Source organism: Anser brachyrhynchus (genome assembly GCF_964034855.1).
Source record: "Anser brachyrhynchus genome assembly, chromosome: 16".
Lineage (NCBI taxonomy): Eukaryota > Metazoa > Chordata > Aves > Anseriformes > Anatidae > Anser > Anser brachyrhynchus.
The window spans coordinates 1,340,899-1,360,861 of NC_137734.1; the positions used below are offsets into that span (position 1 = coordinate 1,340,899).

The 19,963-nt window shown below is 72.0% G+C and overlaps 5 protein-coding genes across 6 annotated transcripts in view; 1 reads left to right on the top strand and 4 right to left on the bottom strand.

Annotated features, from left to right (window-relative positions):
• Window positions 1-966: 966 nt before the first annotated feature.
• On the bottom strand, window positions 967-3,869 carry TCF15 (transcription factor 15). Its single transcript, XM_080558734.1, has 2 exons — window positions 3,246-3,869; window positions 967-1,399 (listed from the first exon to the last, which is right to left on the bottom strand). The coding sequence occupies exons 1-2, from the start codon at window positions 3,720-3,722 to the stop codon at window positions 1,325-1,327; spliced, it is 552 nt and encodes a 183-aa protein (XP_080414860.1). The 5' UTR covers window positions 3,723-3,869; the 3' UTR covers window positions 967-1,324.
• On the top strand, window positions 1,410-3,239 carry LOC308179099 (uncharacterized protein). The gene is made up of 2 exons (XM_080558736.1): window positions 1,410-1,829; window positions 1,871-3,239. The coding sequence occupies exons 1-2, from the start codon at window positions 1,723-1,725 to the stop codon at window positions 2,835-2,837; spliced, it is 1,074 nt and encodes a 357-aa protein (XP_080414862.1). The 5' UTR covers window positions 1,410-1,722; the 3' UTR covers window positions 2,838-3,239.
• A 5,269-nt stretch (window positions 3,870-9,138) lies between the features above and the next one.
• Window positions 9,139-10,563, bottom strand: SRXN1 (sulfiredoxin 1). The gene is made up of 2 exons (XM_080558737.1): window positions 10,329-10,563; window positions 9,139-10,187 (listed from the first exon to the last, which is right to left on the bottom strand). The coding sequence occupies exons 1-2, from the start codon at window positions 10,500-10,502 to the stop codon at window positions 9,984-9,986; spliced, it is 378 nt and encodes a 125-aa protein (XP_080414863.1). The 5' UTR covers window positions 10,503-10,563; the 3' UTR covers window positions 9,139-9,983.
• Window positions 10,564-11,402: 839 nt separating this feature from the next.
• SCRT2 (scratch family transcriptional repressor 2) lies at window positions 11,403-16,843 on the bottom strand. 2 transcript variants are annotated; one of them, XR_013940170.1, is made up of 3 exons: window positions 16,023-16,843; window positions 12,263-13,662; window positions 11,403-11,506 (listed from the first exon to the last, which is right to left on the bottom strand). XR_013940170.1 is itself a non-coding variant. In XM_080558749.1 (2 exons), exons 1-2 carry the CDS (start codon window positions 16,144-16,146, stop codon window positions 12,956-12,958), a joined length of 831 nt encoding a protein of 276 aa, XP_080414875.1. In that variant the 5' UTR covers window positions 16,147-16,843; the 3' UTR covers window positions 11,403-12,955. The 2 variants fall into 2 exon arrangements, 1 of the variants encoding a protein (XP_080414875.1); XM_080558749.1 differs by having other exon boundaries at window positions 11,403-13,662.
• Window positions 16,844-16,938: 95 nt separating this feature from the next.
• LOC308179104 (uncharacterized protein) overlaps window positions 16,939-19,963 on the bottom strand; it is a 43,990-nt gene continuing 40,965 nt past the window's right edge. Inside the window, exon 2 of the mRNA XM_080558746.1 lies at window positions 16,939-19,632. Coding sequence (XP_080414872.1) covers window positions 18,482-19,588 — 1,107 coding nt within the window. The 5' untranslated portion in view covers window positions 19,589-19,632 and the 3' untranslated portion in view covers window positions 16,939-18,481. The remainder of the gene's footprint in view (window positions 19,633-19,963) is intronic.

Sequence of the window (19,963 nt, forward strand, 5' to 3'; positions counted from 1 at the left end):
GAGGGGTGCCGGTGGGCTTCTGCCACCTCCCCTAACCCAGAGCAGGCAAAGCGGGACCCTCGGGGGGAGGGGGGGACTTCTGCTCCCTTTCTGCCCCGGGGTCGTGCCCGGGGGACCCCCGGCGTGTCCAACCCTGCAGCCCCGGGGGGGGCCGCGCCAGCAGCCCCCGGCTGCCCCATCCGCAGCTGCTCCGGCTCCGTGGGACGCGGGGCCCCTGGGAGCCGCGTGCCCCCGAGCCCGGTGCTTTTCCCAGGCTCAGCTCCCCGCAGCGAGCAGGGTCCTGGGTGGGGGGGTGGGGGGGTAGGGGGGGTGTCTGGGAACCCCCCCCGCGTCCCCGCCTGACCCCGCATAGGTGCTGCTGCTGCAGCCCTGCGGAGCGCGGCCCTGCGGCGGCGGCGGTGGTCACGGCGGTGGTCACGGCGGTGGTCACGGTGTCCCAGGCAGAGGAAGGGGCAGAAGCAGCGAGATGGGCCCCAGCGCGTCGCCTGGGCACCGCAGCCACGTGTGCCACACATCCCATACGTCCCACGCATCCCAAATGTCCCACGCATCCCATATATCCCACGCATCCCATGCATCCAAAGTGTTCCACGCATCCCATGCATCCCATGCACCCCGTATGTCCCATGCATCCCATGCACCCAATGCGTCCCATGCACCCAATGCGTCCCATGCACCCAATGCGTCCCATGCACCCAATGCGTCCCACAGCACAGCCTGGTGTTGACCCCCTTGGGTCTCTCCAGAGCCCAAACCCTTTTGGGACCAGAGCTGTCTGCAGGGTTTAGGCCCACAGGGACATCGCGTGCCGGGGGGTCTCACACCCGTGGGGCCATGGGGACCACGGCGCGGCTGCGCCCTGCCCGTGGCGCAGAGGCACGGAGCTGCGTTGGGCGCGGGGCCGTGGGGCCGTGGCCGTTGCGGGGACCCCGCTCCGCGCCGGGTCAGCAGGCAGGCAGCAGCCCGTCAGAAAAATAAGGTTTTTATTTTCCAAGCGGCTGTGTGTGCACACAGAGCGCCCGCGGGGCCGCGCCGCCGTCCCCCCCCCGGAGCGCGTCGACGCCGGCCGCATGCGGGCTGCTCGTCCCAGCCGGGTCCCCCCTACCCCGGGGCACGGGACCCCCCCAAATTCCTCCCGGCCACGGCAGCGTCCTCCCGCCGCGGTGCCGGTGCCGGTGCCGGCGTCGGTGCGGTGCCAGCCTGCGGCCCCGCCGGGCTCCGTCGCCTCCGGCTCCCTCCCTCCCCGCTGCGGTCTCTGGGGCTGGCGTGCGCGGGCTGCGGCCAGCTGCGCCGCTGTCTCCGGTGGGGTGCTCGCGGCCCCGGCTCATCTCCGCGACACCCGCAGCGGGGTAACCCCCCGCACCTTCAGGCAGTTGCCCCCGAGGTCCCTCCGGCCGCCCTGCGGAGAGAGGAGGGGAGAGCTGCGGGGCGCCGGGGCAGCGGGGTGCCCGGGTGCCCTCGGGGGGATTTGGGGGGGGGGGGGGACGCGGGGCGGTGCTGGGTGCGGGATGGCACCGGGGGACGGGGGGGTGCAGGGCAAGCGTGGAGGAACCGTGCCGAAATGGTTCGGGGGGGGGGGAGGGGTGCAGTGCTGCCCGGGATGGACACAGGCGGACAGACGGACGGACGTGGTGGTGCCCAGTGAGCTGCTGTGGGGTGCGAGTGGGGTCCGGGTCCCAGGCAGGTCCCCACGTCCCCGTCACCCGCAGGGACACGGCCCTGATGGGGGTGGGAGGCTTGGCCCCAGCCAGCTTGACCAGCACAGCCCAGTATCCCCCAGTACGGCCCAGTATCCCCCAGCACGGCCCAGTGTCACCCAGCACGGCCCAGTGACCCCCAGCATGGCCCAGTGTCCCCCAGTATCCCCCAGCATGGCCCAGTGTCACCCAGCACGGCTCAGTGTGCCCCAGTATGGCCCAGTGTCACCCAGCGCAGCCCAGTGCCACCCAGCACGCCCCATCAGAGCCCAGCATGGCCCCTGCGCAGCTCAGCTCAGCACCACCCAGCATGGCCCAGCCCAGTTCCAGCCCAGCCCAACCCATTTCCAGCCCAGCCCAGTACAGCCCATTTCCAGCCCAGTACAGCCCATTTCCAGCCCTGCCCCAGAGCCAGGAGGTGCAGAGCAGGCCCCAGCCCAGTCCCTGCCCTTGTCCCCAAGGTCCTGGGTGCCACCAGAGCTCCCGGCCCCTGCAGGAGGTCCCAGGACGGTGGGGGGACACCCAGGAAGGGCTGGGGGGTCCAGTGAGTGGGGGGGGTGGAAGGGGAGGAGGACAGAAGCAGGAGCAATAATTAAAAACGGAGCAGCAGAAAACGAAAGAGCCCCGACGGCCGGAGCGTGCCCCGCGGCCGCTGCTGCGGGTGACACGAGGGGACAGCGAGGGTCCCGTGGGGGCGGTGACAGGCCCGCAGCCCCTGCCCCAGGGCTCAGCACCCCCCCCTGCTGCCTGGGGGTGCCCTGGGGGCCGGGGGGGTGCGCCAGCCCCGTGCCCTGCAGCAGGGGAACGGCGGGGGCGGCAGGATGGGCTCCGCATGGGAACGGTGCCCGGACCCATGGGTGCCAGCTGGGGACAGTGCTCAGGGTCACCCTGCAGCCCCCGGCCCCGTGCTGCCGCCAGCCCCTGCGCTCACGGGGGGGGCACCGGGACCCCTGCAGGGGTTTTTCCTGCGCCCTGAGCTCTGCTCCATCACCGCACCGGGCTGCTGCCAGGGCCAGGAGGGGCTGGCGGGGCCTGGGGACAGGGACGGGGATAAAACGGGGACAGGGACGGGGAGGAGACGGGGACGGGGATGGGGATAAAACGGGGTTGGGGACGGGGAGGAGATGGGGATGGGGATGAGACGGGGATGGGGACTGGGATAAAACAGGGATGGGGACGGGGAGGAGACAGGGACGGAGACGAGACAGGGACGGGGATGAGACGGGGACAGCCCGCGAGCTCCGCGCTCCCTCCCATCCCATCCCATCCTCGTGCCCCCAGCCCCGGGGTGACTTTAACCCCCCGAGACCTCCCGGCCCGGACGGACGTGGGGGAGCAGCCCGGCCCTCTGACGCCAGCGGGAGCTGTGGGCGTGCAGCTCCGAGCAGGATTTGGCCGGGAGCTCCGGCGGGGGCTGGAACCGGAGCCCGCGGCGCTCGCGGGGACGCGCCGAGCCTCCCGCTCCCGCTCGGCCCCACGAGGGGCTGCCGCCGCCCCCCCCCCCCCCAAACCCCTACGGGGCCGTGCCGGGCCCCCCGCCCCGCTCACCCCTTTGCGCTGGTTGCTGAGGCAGAAGGTGCAGATGCTGCGGGGCTGTTTGCTGTCCAGGTCGCCCTTGGCCCCGTAGATGGCACTGAAGCAGGGCTGCCCGTCCTCGCAGCCCTCGCCCAGCAGCAGCACGTTGGCCAGGTGCGAGATGTAGCTGGAGGCCAGGCGGAGGGTCTCGATCTTGGACAGCTTGCGGTCCACGGGCTCGGTGGGGATGAGGGTGCGCAGGGCCGTGAAGGCCGTGTTGACGCTCTGGGTCCGGTCCCGCTCGCGCGCGTTGGCCGCCTGCCTCTGCTTCACCATCACCATGGGCCCCGGCTTGCGGGCCACCTTGCGGCGCGCCTCCACGGCCTCGTAGCAGCCGTACGACTGGTCCGAGGTGTCGCTCTCGCTGCGGTTCTCCTCGTCCTCCGACAGCATGCCCAGGTCCGGGTAGAGCACGCGGGCGGCCACGGGGCGCAGCATGGTGAAGGCCATGGCCGGCGCCCCCCGCCCTGCTGGGGGCAGCCCCCTGGGCCGCGGGGAGCCTTCCCCCGCCGGCACGGCTGCCACGGCCGCCGACGGCCGCCTTCCCACCGCTGCTCCGCTGCTGCGTCCGAGCGGGGCTGGGACGGCTGGCCGCAGGGGGAACCGGCCTTTATACGGCCGGGGAGGGGCCGGAGACGGAGCCCACCCCCAGCCAGCCCCCAGCCGCCGGCCGGACCAGGCAGGAGGCCAGCGTCCTCGCCCCAGCTCGCGGGAGCCAAGCGTTGGCTGCGGCCACTGCGGGCCTGGCCCTGCTCCGTCACACCAAGCTCGGCCACGGGCACCTTGCGGGCGGCCGGTGACGGGTCCCGGTTTTGCCATGGGGGGGGGGGCACTGGACCCCCAGTCCTGGCCACGGCGTGGCGAGCGCTCCCCTGGGCTCTGTGGGGTGACGCCTTGCTCGGGGTCCCCTGTGTGTCCCCAGCCCCGCGCGGCTGTCCCCAGCCACCACCAGGTCCCGCAGGGTGGCTCATGGGGCGCAGGAGCTGGGATGGGGCAGGCGGCTCTGCCGGGAGCGGGGTGGCCCCTGGAGAATTGGCACCGGGTTCCTTTACTGGAGGGGACAGCGGCGGGGGGGACACGGCCCTCTGGGACAGGTCCGTGCCCAGCGGAGCCCTGGGGAGGTGAGGCCAGGCCAAGCCCCGCAGCCCCTCGCTTCTCCGTCCCCGGGGCTGGCACCACGCGTGCCACCGCGGGGCAGGACAGGGACACGGCCCCTGGACCCCGCACCCTGCCAGGGGCACGGGCAGCGGAGCTGGTGGCGCTGCCAGGCTGCCCAGGAGCATTTCCTCCTGCCGGCGCTGGGAAAACGAAGTCTTGAGCCCTGGAGCTGCAGAGCTGCAGCGTCCCGGGGCTGCCCCCAGCACCCTCACCCCTCCCCGAGCACCGGCTGCCGCCGGCCCTTCCCCTTCGCCGCAGAGGTCGCGCGGGTCCCGCTCTGCCTTCGCCCCTCGGCAATGCTCCGGGGGGCAGCAGAAGGGGGGGGAGGCAAACGGGGGAAGGACCCGGCTGCGGGCAAATGGCCCTGGGCTGCTGGGGACGTGGCTGCAGGAGCTGCTGGGACTGGCCCGGGGCCGGTGGTGGCCGCAGGGCTGGCCCCTGCGAGCCGCGCTCCCCATCTGGCCCCCAGCCCCGCGGCCGGAGGAGGATGCTCGGAGTAACGAGGCAAAAAGGGGCAGCTCCGGGAGGCGCTGGGCGCTGGGAACGGCGGCCGCAGGGCACAACGGGCACGCCGCGAGCCCCGGGGCGAGGTGGCTGCTGGGGGGCACAGGGGGGTCCTGGAGCCCAGGGCCTTGGGACGAGGCAGCGCCGTGTCCCACCATGTCCCCCAGCCAAAGCCCTGCGGCTGCAGGCCCAGCGCTCGTGGGGCAGCAGGGTCCCCTCCGGGGCTGTCCCCACGTGTACCAGGTCCCGCTGCCGGGGTTGTGCGGGGGGGGGGGGGGGTGCTGCGCTGTGCCCCCCCCCCCTTATGGCAGCAAACGGCCCCTCTGCCCCCCGCGGGGCGCGGGCAGCCCCTCGCCGTGGGGCCCCAGCCCTGTTTTCCTTCACCATTTGTCCGCCTGCGCAGAGCCTGTAAATCACACGGCGGGGGGGGGGGGGGCGAGGGCCACGGCGGGGGGCCGGGAGGGCTGGGGGGGGGGCGTGCAGCCTGCCTTGGGTTTCTGCGGGGGCTCGGGGATGTTTCCCTTGCCAGCTCCATGCCCCACAGCCCCTCACGGCGCATGGGGAGCGGGCAGGTGCCTGCACGGGGCAGGGAGACCGGGGCACATGGATCGGGGGGGGGGGGCTGCAGACGCTCCCTGGGGGGCTGCAGCCTCCTGCAACGGGGTTGGGGGGGACGCAGCTCTGGATGCGGCTCCTCTTGAGCAGAGCAGGGGGAGGAAGGCACCACGGACCCTGCAGGAGCCCCCGTCCCCGCTCCCGCCCACCCCCGGCGCCCTGCCTGCACCCCGCTGGGTGTGAGCTGGGGCCCCCCCTGACAGCGCCAAGACGGATGGCAGGGGCTGTGTACTCAGGTGCGGCCGCCCACACATGGCCACCAGCTGACGGGGGCTGCAGGGGGGGGGTGGGAGCCCGAGCCCCCCCAGCCCTACCGGGTACCCCCGGGGGCACGGCCACGCGCGGGGTGCTGGCGGCCGGGAGCGGCCTCGGCGGCTGGGGCACGTGGCGACACGGGGAGGGAGGGAACGGCAGGCTTTGGGGTGGCTGGGTGTGCAACGGGGGCGGCGTGTGAGCGTGCGTGAGCGTGCGTGAGCGTGCATGGCACGGATGAGTGGCTGTACGCGTGTGTGTGTGCACAATTGTGCTCGTGTGTGTGCACGGATGTGCGTGCCTGGACATGTGAGCACGTGCTTATGTGTGCACTTACACGCCACGTGTGTGTGCGTGTGCAGCAGTCTGGGCGTGCACAGCACCGACCTGCAGCCCCATGCACGCTTCCAAGCCCCACATCCTCCAGGCTGCTGGTTTGGGGTGTCCCAGGGGGCCGGGTGCCGGCAGCCCCAAGGGCTGGGTCCCCCCTCCGCTCACTGGGAAATGCCCCCTGCCCTCCCGCTCGGGGCAGTGTTTATCCGGGAGGTGATACTTAAGTGTAAGAAAATAAACAGGGAGCAGATGGCACGGGGGGCCGGGGCTGCCCCCCGCCCCACCGGGCCGCTCCAGCCCTGCTGGGAAAACACCGCTGCCGGCGAAGCAAATGGATTCCAGACCCTGCGGCCGCGCCGAGCATGTGGCCGCCAGGACGCTGTGCCTGACCCTGCTGAGGTCTGGAGGAGCAGCACCAGCCTGACCCAACCTGTCCCTTCCCATCCCATCCCATCGCATCCCATCCCCATCCCATCCCATCCCATCCCACCCCGTCCCATCCCATCCCACCCCATCCCAACCTGTCCCATCCCATCCCACACACACCGAGCACCCCATGAGCCCCCCCGCAGCAGGGGGTGCCCAGGACCGACCCCTCTGCCTGTACCCGTGCCCCTTTCCCCAGTTTTGGGCCCAAACCGGGCAGCGCAGGGCAGCGAGGGCACGGCCCCACCGAGGAGCTGCTGCGTGCAGCACCCAAGCACGGCTCCTTGCTGCCCGGCTCGGGCCAGGGTCTCGCCAAGGGGACGCTGCCCCTGCTTGTGAACGGGGGGAGACCTCAGCTGGTGAATCCAGGAGCCCTTGGAGACCCCACGGGTGGGGAAGGACAGCGGAGCGGCTGCACGGTGCTGGGCCCTCGGCTCGCCCAGCAGGACTGGGTTTGTGAAACCCTTTGAAATGGAGCGAGGGTTCCCTGCATGAGTTGCCCTTGGTCTGTGCCTGAGCGATTGGGATGGGGACAGCGGGATGGGGACAGCGGGATGGGGACATGGGGATGGGGACAGCAGGATGGGGAGACCGGGATGGGGACAGAGGGATGGGGACAGCAGGATGGGGACACCGGGATGGGGACAGCGGGATGGGGACACTGGGATGGGGACACCAGGATGGGGACACCGGGATGGGGACAGAGGGATGGGGACACCGGGATGGGGACACCGGGATGGGGACAGCAGGATGGGGACACCGGGATGGGGACAGCGGGATGGGGACACTGGGATGGGGACACCGGGATGGGGACACCAGGATGGGGACAGAGGGATGGGGACATTGGGATGGGGACACTGGGATGGGGACAGCGGGATGGGGACACCGGGATGGGGCTGCTGCCGGTGGCAGTGGTTCCCGGCAGGTCCCCATGCCGGCAGCCGTGCCCCCGGCAGCATGGGGTGCCCTGGCCCCCACCCGCCCTCCGGGGCCGTACCTGCGGGCCGGTCTGGAAGGCATTACACGGCTGTCGCGCGGGGAAGTCTGTCCCAGTTCCGGAGCCGGGACCCTCCCCGGCAGCCCAGCCGGAGCGGGAGGGAGCCCACAAAGCGCCTTTGTTCCTGCCCTGGAACGAATGGATTGGAGGCAGCTGAGATCGGCTGTCAGCCGGCGACACCGGAGCCCTCCGCGCGGGTCAGGCAGAGGGAAGGGGGACAGGTGGAGGGACGGACGGACGGACGGACGGATGGACGGACAGAGAGACGGAGCCGCTGCGGAGATGGCCAGACGGGGGTTTCGGCGCTGGCAGCCCCAGGGCCAGCTCATGCTCCTCGCACCATGCCAGCCCCAGGGGACGTGCAGCCAGCCCTGGGGACACCGCACAGCCCCCGGGCCGCAGAGGCTGGTCCTGGCCCCCGGCTGCTGCCACCAAGCCCCTGAGCAGGGCCACAGGGTGCCCGCTGGCCTGGCAGGGACCCAGCACCGTCTGCAGGGGCTGGGATGCTGGGGGAGCAGGTCCTGAGGGGGCTTCCAGCTGGGAGAAGCCTCCGTGGGGTGCAGGATTTGGGCAGCCTCGGTTCATCCCAGCTCACGGGGCCGCAGCTCTGCGGGGCTGCCTCCTGCCCCGCTGCCACTTGTACAGGGCACAACTCCCCACCGTACCGGGCGAGCAGAGCCCCCCCGGGAGATGCCCGATGCTGGGCTCATGCCCTGGGGCTGGGCGAGGACCCCTCCCCACCCTGGGGGTCCCGTTTCAGCAGGCTGGGGACACCCCGTCCGTCTCCCGCGCTGCCAAGGGAGCTGCCACCTCGTCCCTCCCCCCCCCGCGCTCTAAGGAGAGGAAACTTTTTAGCACGCCACAATTCTTCGGAGAAATTTATAGCCCATGAGGGAGCCGCAGGCCAGGGCTGCTCTCGGCGCGAGCGCTTGCAGGGCTTCCTCCCGGCGGGGGCGGCTTTGATGCGGCGCATGCAGCCCGTGGTAACCCCCCCCCCAGCCCCTGCCCTCGCGCAGCCCCCAGCCCACCCTGCCCTTCCTCCCCAGCGGCTCCTGCGGAAACGCCGCGCTCGCAGGCAGTGCCGAAGCGTGCCCCGTGCCGCACCGCGCGCTGCCCTGCCCGTGTCCCCCCCCACCCCCCTGCCAGGCCCATTTCTGCCCTTGGGGGACGGGATCCAGCCGGCACGGAGCGTGGCCAAGGGGGCAGAGCGAGGGCAGGAGCGTCTGGACGCGGTTCCTGTCCCAGTGCCGCGGCTGACTCACGGCGCGGGGGGGTGACTCAGTGGCCTTTCCCCTCCCTGGACCACGGCTCCCGGCTCGGAGGGATGCCGAGGCGCCCGTGGGATGCTCGCAGTGCTTGCTCCAGCCTGCACGTGGGGCGAAGACGTGGCGCTGCGGAACCGGCAGCATCCCGTCCCCCAGCTCAGCACCCGTCCCCCAGCTCCGCACCCGTCCCCGTTCCCCCAGCCCTCAGCTGCCCACTGACGCCGGTGCCAGGCCTGCCCCGTGTCCCCGCTGCCCCGTGCCATCCCATACCTCCTCCTGCCCCCCACCGCCCCCCGCACCAGCCCGCAGAGCCGCAGGGCTTCGACCTCCTTTATTCCCGGGGCACGAGTGGGTGTCCCCACAGCGCCGCTCGGAGATGTGCCCCGCGGGGAAGGGGGTGCAGGATGTGTCCGAGGATGGGGCAGGCGGCCGTGGGGCAGGCACGGCGCAGGCTCTCATGGGGCCAGCCTGGAGCTGCAGGGTGAAGCCTGGGGACCCGGCTCGGCCGCGCTCTGGTACAGCTCGGTCCTGGTTCGGTGAAGTCTGGGTTCGGTGAGGTCCTGGTTCAGTGGGGTCCTGGTTCGGTGAGGTCCTGGTTCAGTGATGCCCCGGTTTGGTGATGCCCTGGTTCGGTGCTGTCCCGGCTCGGTGCTGTCCCGGCTCGGTGCTGTCCCGGCTCGGTGCTGTCCCGATTCGGAGCTGCCCCAGTTTGGAGCTGTCCCAATTCGGAGCTGCTCCGGTTTGGAGCTGTCCCGATTCAGAGCTGCTCCGGTTCGGAGCTGTCCCGGTTCGGAGCTGTCCCGATTCGGAGCTGCCCCGGTTCGGTGCTGCCCCGGTTCGGAGCTGCCCCGGTTCGGTGCTATCCCGGTTCGGAGCTGTCCCGGTTGGGCCCCGCCCGGCCCCGTTCCCGCAGCACAACGCCGCCACCTGCCGGCCGCCCACCGGAGCCGGGACCCCCCCCGTGCGCCCTACCGGGGCTGGGGGGCGCCCACCCCGACCCCATCCCACCCCGACCCCATCCCACCCCGACCCCATCCCACCCACACCGGCGGGGACAGGACCGGGGATGCTCACCCCGGATCGGGCCCACGGGGGGGGGGGGACCCCAGGGGACCCCCAGGGAAAGGGTCCCGGTCCGGGGGGGGGGCGGGGGGGGTCCCGCTAGAGCAGCTGGGGCGTGGAGGAGCCCAGGTAGGTGCGGAGGTCGCTGAGCGTGGACGGGACGATCTTGGCGGGGATGGTGTCCCGGCTGAGCTCCCGGTGGGCGGCGTAGCGGTGGCACCCCCCGAAGGAGTAGAAGTAGTCCCCGCCCTGGCTGCCCTTGACCCACAGCACGTCGATGGGGGGCACCCGCTCGGGATCCTCCTGGGGACGGGGGGGACGGGACAGCCCCGGGGCCGTGAGCTTCCCCGGCAGTGCCCCGGCACCGTCCGGGATGGGGGGGTGGGGGGGTGCACGGAGCCGTGCGGGGCCGCCCGGCCTCATCCTGCCCACCCCAGCCCCTACCTGCAGGGTCTCCACCAGGCTCCGCACCTTGCCCGGGTCCAGCACGGCGGGGATGGGCCGGATGAGGACCCTCATGGGCACGTTGTGCACGGCCGTGATGTGCTGCGTGTGGATGCTCCCGGTCTCGGACCCGGTCCCGCTCCCGGTCTCGGTCCCGCTCCCGGTCTCGGCCATGGCCCCGCCGCTCCCGGAGCCGCTCCGCCGCTTCCTGCCCCCGCCGCCCCGCCCCGGGCAGCGCCGCGCCCGGCCGCTCCCCTCCGCCCCCCCCGGCGCTTTTGCAGAGTCACCGTGAAGCGGCAGCACCGGGAGCACCGGGGGCACCGGGAATACCGGGGGCACCGGGAATACCTGGGGCACCGGGAATACCGGGGGCACCGGGGGCACCGGGAATACCGGGGGCACCGGGAATACCTGGGGCACCGGGAATACCGGGGGCACCGGGAATACCGGGGGCACCGGGGGCACCGGGCATACCGGGGGCACCGGGAGCACCGGGAGCACGGACAGCCCCGGGAGCCCCGGCAGCCCCGGCCCCCCCCCGGCTGCTCGTCCTGCTGGGGTCCCGTCCCGCGGGGGGGGCACCGCGGAGCCGTCCCCGGGCTGCGACCCCCGGCACCTCCAAATGGCCCGAGCTGGACGGGGACCCCCAGGATCTCCGGGTCTGGCTCCCGGTTGGGACATTTGAGGGCGTTTTTGGGGGTTCTGCAGCCCTGTGCCCCCCCGGGAGGGCAGAGACCCCAGGTGCCCCCCGGTTCTGCAGCCCCTGCCCAGCTCCCGGGGGGCACCGGCCCCAGCCCTGACTCGGCAGCACCAAGTGGGGGGCGTCTTCTGCCCCCTGGGGGGGCTGCTGGTGATGAGGAAGGGGTTGCGAGGCTCTGGGGGGGCCCCCCTACTTCACTGCTTGGGTGCTGCTGGGGTTCCCACCAGGACTCCCCCCCTCTCTGCTTTCTGCTGCTCCTCCCCAGCCGGGTGCTGTCAGCTGCCCCTCGGCACGGGGGCGCACACCTCGCCCCCCCCCCCCGCTCCCCTGCCGCCCCCCTGCCCCGTACAGACGGCCCGAGACACCCCAGGTAGTGGCAGAAATCCCTTTTATATCCCTGAATTGCATTACAAGTAACACTGCGGGCGGCCGCCGCTCGCTCCGGCTCGTCTCGCCGCGGCCGCTCAAATACAAAAACCTGGCGGAAAAAAATCGATCATGCACGGAAAATTATTGCTGTGGTGTCCGCTATGTACACGACGGGGACGGGCAGCGCCATCCGAGGGGAACCGTGTGAAATGCTGTCCCCTGCGTGGGGGACACGGCGCGTGGCCACGATGCCCACGGGGTGGCCGCCACGGTGCCCTCAGGGCTCGCGAGCGTCCCTGGGAGGCGTCGAGCCCGTGGGACCCGCGGCCACGGCGGGAGGAAGACGGTGCAGGAAGACGGCGCGGGGGGCGCGCGAGGTCCAGGCTGAACCCCGAAAGTTTCGGGGGCTGGCACGGGCTGGGGGGGGGCCGCGGCAGCTCGTGGCCCGAGGTAGGAAGCGGCTCGCTGCGGGGCCGGGGGGGGGGGGGGGTCCGCGGGGAGGTTGCATAGAATCGCTGGGTTGTCCCCGCCGGGGTGGCGCGGGGAGCAGAGCGGGACCCCGCGGCTCCGAGGAAGACGAAGGAGAGCGGCTCTGCCCTCGTGGGGGGCTTGTGGGGTTTGGGGGGGGGGGGCTGCTCAGCCGCCTCGCGTTGCCCCCGCCTCCGTGCCCGCTTTTCGGTGGCTCTTGGGGTCCCGTCCCCGTCCTTGTCCCCGCAGCTCTGTCCCGGGCACGGCGGCGCCGCTGCAGCTCCGCTGCCTCCTGCGAGCCGTGCGGAAGGGCTGCCGGCCCTGCCAGTCTTGGCAAATAAATAGTGAAAAGGGTAAGTAATAAATAATATAAATAAGAGCAATTAAATAGACTCACCCGAGCTCCGCGGTACCACCGACCCGCTCCTCCTGGGGGGCTGGGGTCTGGCTGGTGGGGCCAGCAGCAGCCCCAGAAGGGTCTGGGGGTGTGGGGGGGCCACAATTCGGGTGCGGGTCCTGCCCCGGGGCTGCTCCCATGCGGGTGGGGGGACGGCAGGGGCCTGGGCTGCGGGTCCCAGCCTCTGAGGCAGGCGTCCCTCAGTCCTGCCGAGCCATCAGTCCTGGCTCTTCGGCCCACGGTCCCATCCCTGGTATGGACCAGGGGAGTTTTTGCTCCTGGGGGGGGGAGCAGCGAATGTCCTTCCTCCCCGGCGGTTCCCGGGAGGAGAAGCAGCAACTCTAAATAAATAATAGTAATAAATTAAATAAATATCAGTGAGCGTCACGAGCTGGGGGGAAGGTCTGTGCTGGGGGGGGGAGAGGGTCCCGGGCGAGTCCCCACAGAGGGACCCGCCTGGCTGTGGGGCTGGGCTGGGGCTGGGGCTGGGGCTGGATCCGTCCCTTCCTGGGGGCACGGGGGCACCCTTCTCCTGGGGGGGGTGGAACTGGGAGCTGGGGGCACGCGTCCTGCAGCCACCGCGCAGCCACAGAACGGCCGGCAGCGGCCGCAGGAGCGCCGGCACAGGGACGGGGAGGGACGGGACCGGTGGGGGTGCTGGGTGCGGGGTTGGGGCGGGGGGGCTGGCGGAGGCTAGTTCCCTATTGCACAGCTGTGTTCGGAGCCCTTGAAGCAGGCGGACTCGTAGTGCTTGTTGAGGTACGACTTGAGGGCGAAGGTCTTCTCGCACTGCTTGCACTTGTAGTGCTTGAAGGCGGAGTGGGTCTGCATGTGGGCGCGCAGGTTGGAGCGGTCGGCGAACGCCTTCCCGCAGTGGGAGCAGCCGAAGGGCTTCTCGCCCGTGTGCGAGCGCATGTGGCCCTGCAGCAGCCAGGGCCGGCTGAAGGCCTTGCCGCAGACGTCGCACTTGTGCTTGAGGTTGTGGGTGAGGAGGTGCATGGCCAGGGCGGGCATGGAGACGTACGCCTTGCCGCAGGTCGGGCATTTCCTCGCCATCTTGCTGTCCAGGCTGCGGTGAGTCTGCTTGTGCCGGCTGAGGTTGGAGGAGGTGGCGTAGGTCTTGCCGCACTCGGGGCAGGAGTGGCGGTGGCCGCCGCGGCGCTGGCTCTCGCCGCGCCGGCGCGACCGCCCGTCGGTGATGAAGAAGGCGTCCATGGAGTAGCTGTCCGTCACCGCCGCCTCCCCGTTGAAGTAGCGGGCGGAGAAGCTGGACTGGGGGCTCTCGGGGTCGCTGTACTCCTCCTGGCCGGGCGCGTAGGCCGGGTCCGGAGGCGCCGGCGGCAGCCCCTGCTTCTTGTCGGAGTCGTAGGCGGCAGGAGCCAGGCAGTGCTGGAGGTACCCTGCGGGGACGACGCGGCGGGGTCACCGTCCCCGGGCCAGGCTCTGCCCCTGCACCAGCCCCACCGGGGAAGGGGGGGGGGGGCTGTGAGCCAAAAACACCCGACGGGGGGTGCAAAGTGAGGTGGCCCCCCCAGGTCCCCCTGTCCTCATCTGCACAAGGGCCGAGCCTGCCCTGGCTCCGGTCACAGCACACGTCTGCTGGCAGGATGGGACCCAGCCGGTGGGGACGCCCGGGGAGCGGGGCTGGTGGGGACTGGGTACCCCGGGATGCTGCAGCCCTGCGCAGCCCCTGGATCCATCAGCCTCTGGGGGCTGTCGGCACCCACATCGTCCCACTGGGGCCGTGGGCGCTGCTCCTTCCTCACCTCTCCTTCTCCAGGGGGGGGCGAGCACAGAAGGGCCTGGGGAGGTCACCCCATTTCCCCCCATTTCCCCCCATCTCCCCCAGGGAACGTGGCACTCGTGGCACCCAGAGGCTGCTGCACCCTAACCCCAGGCTCCCACTGGGGACAGGGACCCACAGACCCCAGGGGCGGGGGGGCTGCGGCGCCACGCAGTCGTGTCATCCCCTGTGACACTGGTGCACGTCTGCTCGGGGCCAGGCTCTGGGCAGGTGACACTTGGCCCGTGCCCGTGCAGGCGCCACGTGGATGTCCCCTTCCCTCCGCTGCCAGCACACGACGGTCACTGCGCCGCGTGCTCCGAGGGGCTCCCTGCTGGGCCGGTGGCTAAGGATGGGGGGGGGACACAGCTGCCACCCCAGGGTCCCCGTCTCGGTCCTGGCAGTCACCTGCGCTGTGTGCAGGGCCAGCTGCTTCAGAGGATGCAGCCCTGCTGCGGGGGGCAGCGTGCTCTGCCAGGGGCAGGGGCTTGGTGCATGCCTGGGGTCCCCAGGGCCGGTGTGTGCCGGCGGGACAGCGTGAACGCCCCCCCCCCCCCGCTGGGGCCCTGCAAACCAGCCCTGATCCCGGCCCCCTCCTGCCTGTGGGACCCCCCCCATCCCGGCTGTCAGGGGCAAGACGCAGCGGGGGCCACCACGGTTTGTGCCCTCGAGGCCGGGGGTCCCTGTGCTACGGTGGGGAGGGGTCCGTGAGGCGGGGGCGCAGCCCAGCCCCCCCCCCCCCCCTCGCTCCCCGCGCCCTGCTGACAGTGCGCTCGCACGGGCTGTGCAGAAAGCGCTCCGCTCAGCAATTTCTCACGCTGCCTCCGAGCGTGCAGCAAGGTTATTTCCAGGAGAGCAGCGTCGGCAGCTTCTGCCCAGCTGCAGCACATCCCTCCCCCACCGGCTTCTGGCTCCCGACCAGGCGGGGGGGAGCTGAGGACCCCCCCGGGCCGGGCGAGCATCGCAGCCCTGCCCTGGTGGCAGAAGCCCCTTTGCTGGGGAGCAGCGAACAGCAGAAAGGGGGCGGGGGGGGGGGGCAGCAGTGCAGCGCTCGGGCAGCCCCGGGTCCTGTGTGGCAGGATCAGGCCCATCCGTGCACCCAGCTCAGGCTGAGGGTCCCCGAGCAGCTGGGAGCAGCCAGGCCACGGCCTGGGATGAAAGTCCCTGGTCCCTGCTTCCAGGGCAGACCCCCCGGGGCTGCCCCGCCGGGGGTCTCCGCCAAGCGCTGGTGGCTCCCAGAGCCCTGCCCGGTGTCACCTCGCAGGTCAGGGCTCTGGGGACCCTCTGGGGACTCAGCACCTTCCCGCCCAGCCCTTCGCACCCCTCCCAGTGCTGGGGGTGGGGGTGTGTGTGTGTGCTGCCCCCACCCCCTGCTCCCCCTTCCCGCTGTGCGCGGCTGCTCCCCGCGCCCCGGGAGCTGACGGCCTGCTCCGAGGGGCTCCGGGCACCGCCGCGAACAATGAAAGCCGCAGGCACGGCGAGCAGCCTCTTCTGCTTTGTGTCCCCCCCCCAAAAAAATAACTTGCCATGGGAAGGAGCCAGCCCCATAGCCCCCAGTTAAGGGGGGACCCGGGTCCAGCCAGGGGTGCCCCCCCGGGCTGCCGCTGTCACCGAGGGGACGCGTCCCCAAGGACCGACTTTGGCAGGGGCTGGTGACCCCCGCCGGCGGCGGGGGGGGGGGGGAGCACAAAGCCAGCAGGGACGAGCCCCCCGATGCTGTCACACTGCCCCCTGCCCCCCTCCCGGCTCCCACCCGCGGGGCACAGCGGGGGGACCCCCGCCCGTCACGCCCCCGTCGCCCTGACCCTGCCCCGCGTCCCAGCGCCCCGGAGCCCCCCAAAACCCCCTCCCGTCACCCCCAGCCCCCCCGGCTCGCCTTCCCCCGGCCTCCCCGCCCTCTGCCCCGCCGGGCTCACACAATAGCACGGGGGGGGGGGTGGGGGGGGTCGGCCCCGGAGCCCCCGGCCCCGCACTCACCATCGCCGGCGGCGGGGCCGGGCAGCGCGTAGGGGGGCTCCAGGGGGGCGTAGGGGGGCGCGGGGACCCCGGCGACCGGGAACGCGTCCGCCTTCAGCTTCTTCACCAGGAAGGAGCGGGGCATGGCGGGGCCGGGCCGGAGCCTTCAGCACTGGACAGCTCCGGTACCGGCACCGGCACCGGCACCGGCACCGGCACCGGGCAGCCCCGGGCGGGCTCCGTGCGCCGTCACCGGCCCCGCTCCGGGCCGGGCGTGCGGGAGGCGAGGAGCGGGGAACCGAGTGCGAGGGGCGGGCGGCGGGAGGAGGAGGAGGAGAGGAGGAGGAAGAGGAGGAGGAGGAGGAGGGGGAGGAAGGCAGGCGGAGGGGGGGTGGGGGGGGAGGGGGCCGCTCCGCCCGGCCGCGCCCCGAGCCCCCCCGGTAGCGCCGGGCGCTGTGGCACGGGGGGGGGTCCCCGCTCCCCGCCTCCCCCCCGCCGCGGACAATGGGGACACGCGGGGACGTGGGGGGGGGGCGGGGGGGGGGGGCGGGGGGCGGCTGCCTCCTCCTGCCGCCTTTGTCTCCCCGCCGCCAGCCCCCAGGGCCTGCAAAGGGGGGTTTGGGGGGGGTGTGGTGGCGGGGGCGTCCCCGTCGCTGTCCCTGTCCCCGTTCCCTGTCCCGGTTCCCGTCCCCTGTCCCCATCCCCGTTCCCTGCTCCTAACCCTGTTCCCTGTCCCCGTTCCCGTCCCTCTTCCCTGTCCTCATCTCTGCCCCCGTCCCTTCCCGCTGACCCCTTTCCTTTTCCCTCGCCCCTTCCCCTGTTCCCCGTCCCCATTCCCCTTCCCAGCCCCTCACCCCTGTCCCACCTGTCCTGCCCCCACCCCTGCCCGCTGCCCCCTTCCCCTGTCCCCGTCCCTTTTCCTCCCCATCCCTTCCCCACCTGCTGTCCCTTTCCGTGCCCCTGTCCCCATCCCTGTCCCGGGGACCTCCGCAGCCCACCGCAGCAGCGGGCTCGTGGCCGCGCATTGTGCCCCACCGAGCCCCCACTCCCTCTCCCCTCGCTGCGGCCCCCCCGGTGCAGGATGAGGCCCCCGTCCCGCTGCGGTCCCAAGCTGCCTCTCCCTGGGGCTCGCAGGTGACACGGGGGGACCCTGCTGGAGGGGTTCTGCTCCCCACCGTGCCCCCCACCCCCCAAGCCATAGGGGACCCCGTCACGCCCACCCTGTGCCCCCCAAGCTGCTCAGCAGAGCTGGGGAGCCCCAACGGGAACCCCGGAGCGTGCCCGGGGCTTCTGCACCAGCTGGAGGTGGCCAAGGGGGCACAGTGAGAGGGGGACCCAGCACAAAGGACCTGCACGCCCAGCACCCCTACCCTGCCACCCCCTTAGGGTCCCCAGCCCCTTTGCAATCCTCCTCGAAGCCGGTGCCCCCCCGCAATAATCCCCCTCCCCACGGCCCTGCCGGAGCCCTGCGCTCCGAGTGCGTTGCGGCGCTCAGCAGGAGCGGTCCGCGATCCGTCAGCCGCAGGCAGAGCGCCGGCACGGGCAGTGTGGGGGAACTGGGGCACATCCACGCCCTGCTGATGGCCCCCCCCTTAGCCCTTCGGCTGGGGACACGGCGTCGGGGGGACAAGAGCAGTGCCCCCGGGTGCAGCCTGGTGCTGGAGCTGGGCAGGAGCTGGCAGCCCCGGGCTCCTGTGCCTGTGCCAGGAGCTGGGGGCAGCTCTGGATGTGCTTTGTGTGGCACCCCATAGCCCAGGACATCCCCTAGCCTGGTATTGCCCCATGTTGTGCAGCACCCCATAGCCCAGGGCACCCCATAACCCACAGCATCCCATAGCTCAGGGCACCCCACAGCACCCCATAACCCGGGGCACCCCATACCCTGCAGCATCCCATAGCCCAGGGCACCCCACAGCATCCCACAGCCCTGGGCACCCCACAGCACCCCATAGTTCAGGGCACCCCATACCCTGCAGCATCCCATAGCCCTGGGCACCCCACAGCATCCCACAGCCCTGGGCACCCCACAGCACCCCATAGCTCAGGACAGCCCAGGGCACCCCGCAGCCCACCCCAGGCTGGGGCTCCCATCCCACTCCCCCCGCAGCTCCAGGGCTCTCTCCCCTCCTCAGCCTGACCCCATCTGGCCCCGTGGCACAGCGGGTCCGGCCGTGCCAAGGCCAAGGTCACGTCTCCCCGAGGTGCAGCCCCTGGGGCCGCCCCGGCATCGCTCCCGGCCCCGCTGCGCCCCGATTTATTTCTCCGCGTGCGTGCGGCCGCCTTCCTTGAAGGCACGTCTGCAGGACGGGCGATTACTTACGCCCTAGTTGGGCCGGGCCTGCCTGCCCGCTGCCCGGGGATTTTTTTTTTTTTCCCCTTCTCCAGGCTGTGGTGTAATAAGGGAGGTAATTAAGTGTAAAAGACAGGGGGAGGGAGGGCGGTGAGAGAAGGGGGGGGTCGGGGATAGGAACCGGCTCCTTTCAGAGGCAGGGGACTGAGATAATGTATGTTAATAACCCGCAATCAGGCCTGCGGAGCTGTGCTAATATTGCTGACTGCAGCACGGCTGGGCCCCCCCCGGCCTGCCCCCGCCACGGTTGGGGGGGGGGAGAGAGCCAAGAAGAAAGGCCCGGGCTCTCTCCTGGAGCGCGCCTGGGTGACGGCTGAATCCGCGCCTTCCCGAGCAGCTGTATGGAAATAATTCTGCTCGCTCGCGGGGCTGGGGGGCGGTTGTTCCCCCGTGGCGCTGGGGGGGGGGCGGGAGGGAGGGAGGGGGCGGCGGGGGTCCGCTGGGCGAGGGTCTCTGGGGACTCCTGGCTGTGGGGCTGGGGTGGGCAGGAGCATCCCCAGGGGAACCTGGGGGGCAGGGAGGGGGCTGGACCCCCCCCCGTCAGCTCCTTGCAAGGGTTGTGGGACGCACCCAGCTCCCAGGACGGGACAAGCCCCCCCCCGTCACCGCAGTGCCCCCACACCTCCTGCTGCTCCTCAGCCCCCTCCTCTCTCCTCACCCCCCCCCCCCCCCAAAATGCCCACGGGGCCGGATCCTGAAGGACACGCGGAGCTGGGAGGGGGCTGAGCCGGGGCTGCGGGACCCCCCCCGAGCGGGCAGGGGGGCAATTATCAATTCCACCCGCGTCCTTCCCGGAGGCGGCCGGGACGCAGCCGGGGCCGGGAGCTGGGATCTGCACGGTTAAGGCACAGCGGCGCGGGGCTGGCGCGGCGGTCCCGAGGGGAGCAGATTGCCAGACAAAGAGCCGGGGACAAAGGCCCGGCTGCCTCGTGCCCCGGGGAAGGGGCGCACGCGCGTGCGGCGACCGGGTGCTGCCCGGCCTGGGGGCTGCCTGCCCCCCCCCCCCCCCGTGCCCCCCCCTCCCGGTGTCCCCCGTTAGCGGTGCCTGGGTGCAGCCGGGTGCCGGATGGCACGGCCCTGGCACCGGTCCCCTGCTGCCCCTTGCCACGCAGCGGTGTGCCCGGGCTGGGGGCCGTGTGCTGCCGCCCCTCTCCCCCCCGTGCTGCCCATCTGGGTGCAGGGGGGGCTGCTGGGGGTGCTCTGGGGTGCAGGGCGATGGGGAGCGAGTGGAGAGCATGGCCAGGGCCCCAGAAGAGGATGGAAAACCCTGACCCGCCGTGCCTCGGTGTCCCCTGTTGCTATAAAAGCTGTTGTCTGCCCCCCGGCAGCAAATCTGGTCTCTCTGCCCCCGGGGGGGGGGCACATTTGTCCCTGCTTTCCCCAGCCGCCTGCAGCCCCCCCATCCTGGGCTGCAGACAGCATGGGAACGGGAATGGGAAGATTATCGGGGCCAGAGGGCACAGAGGGTGCTGAGGGGGTGCACGGGGTCCTGGGGGGACACCACGCAAAACGCCACCGAGACCCCCAGGGAAGGGAAGAGCGGTGGCCCCAGCACCGCTTCGCACCCAACACCCCCCGTGCTGGTTTGATGGAGCACCTGGGCAGCCCCGGG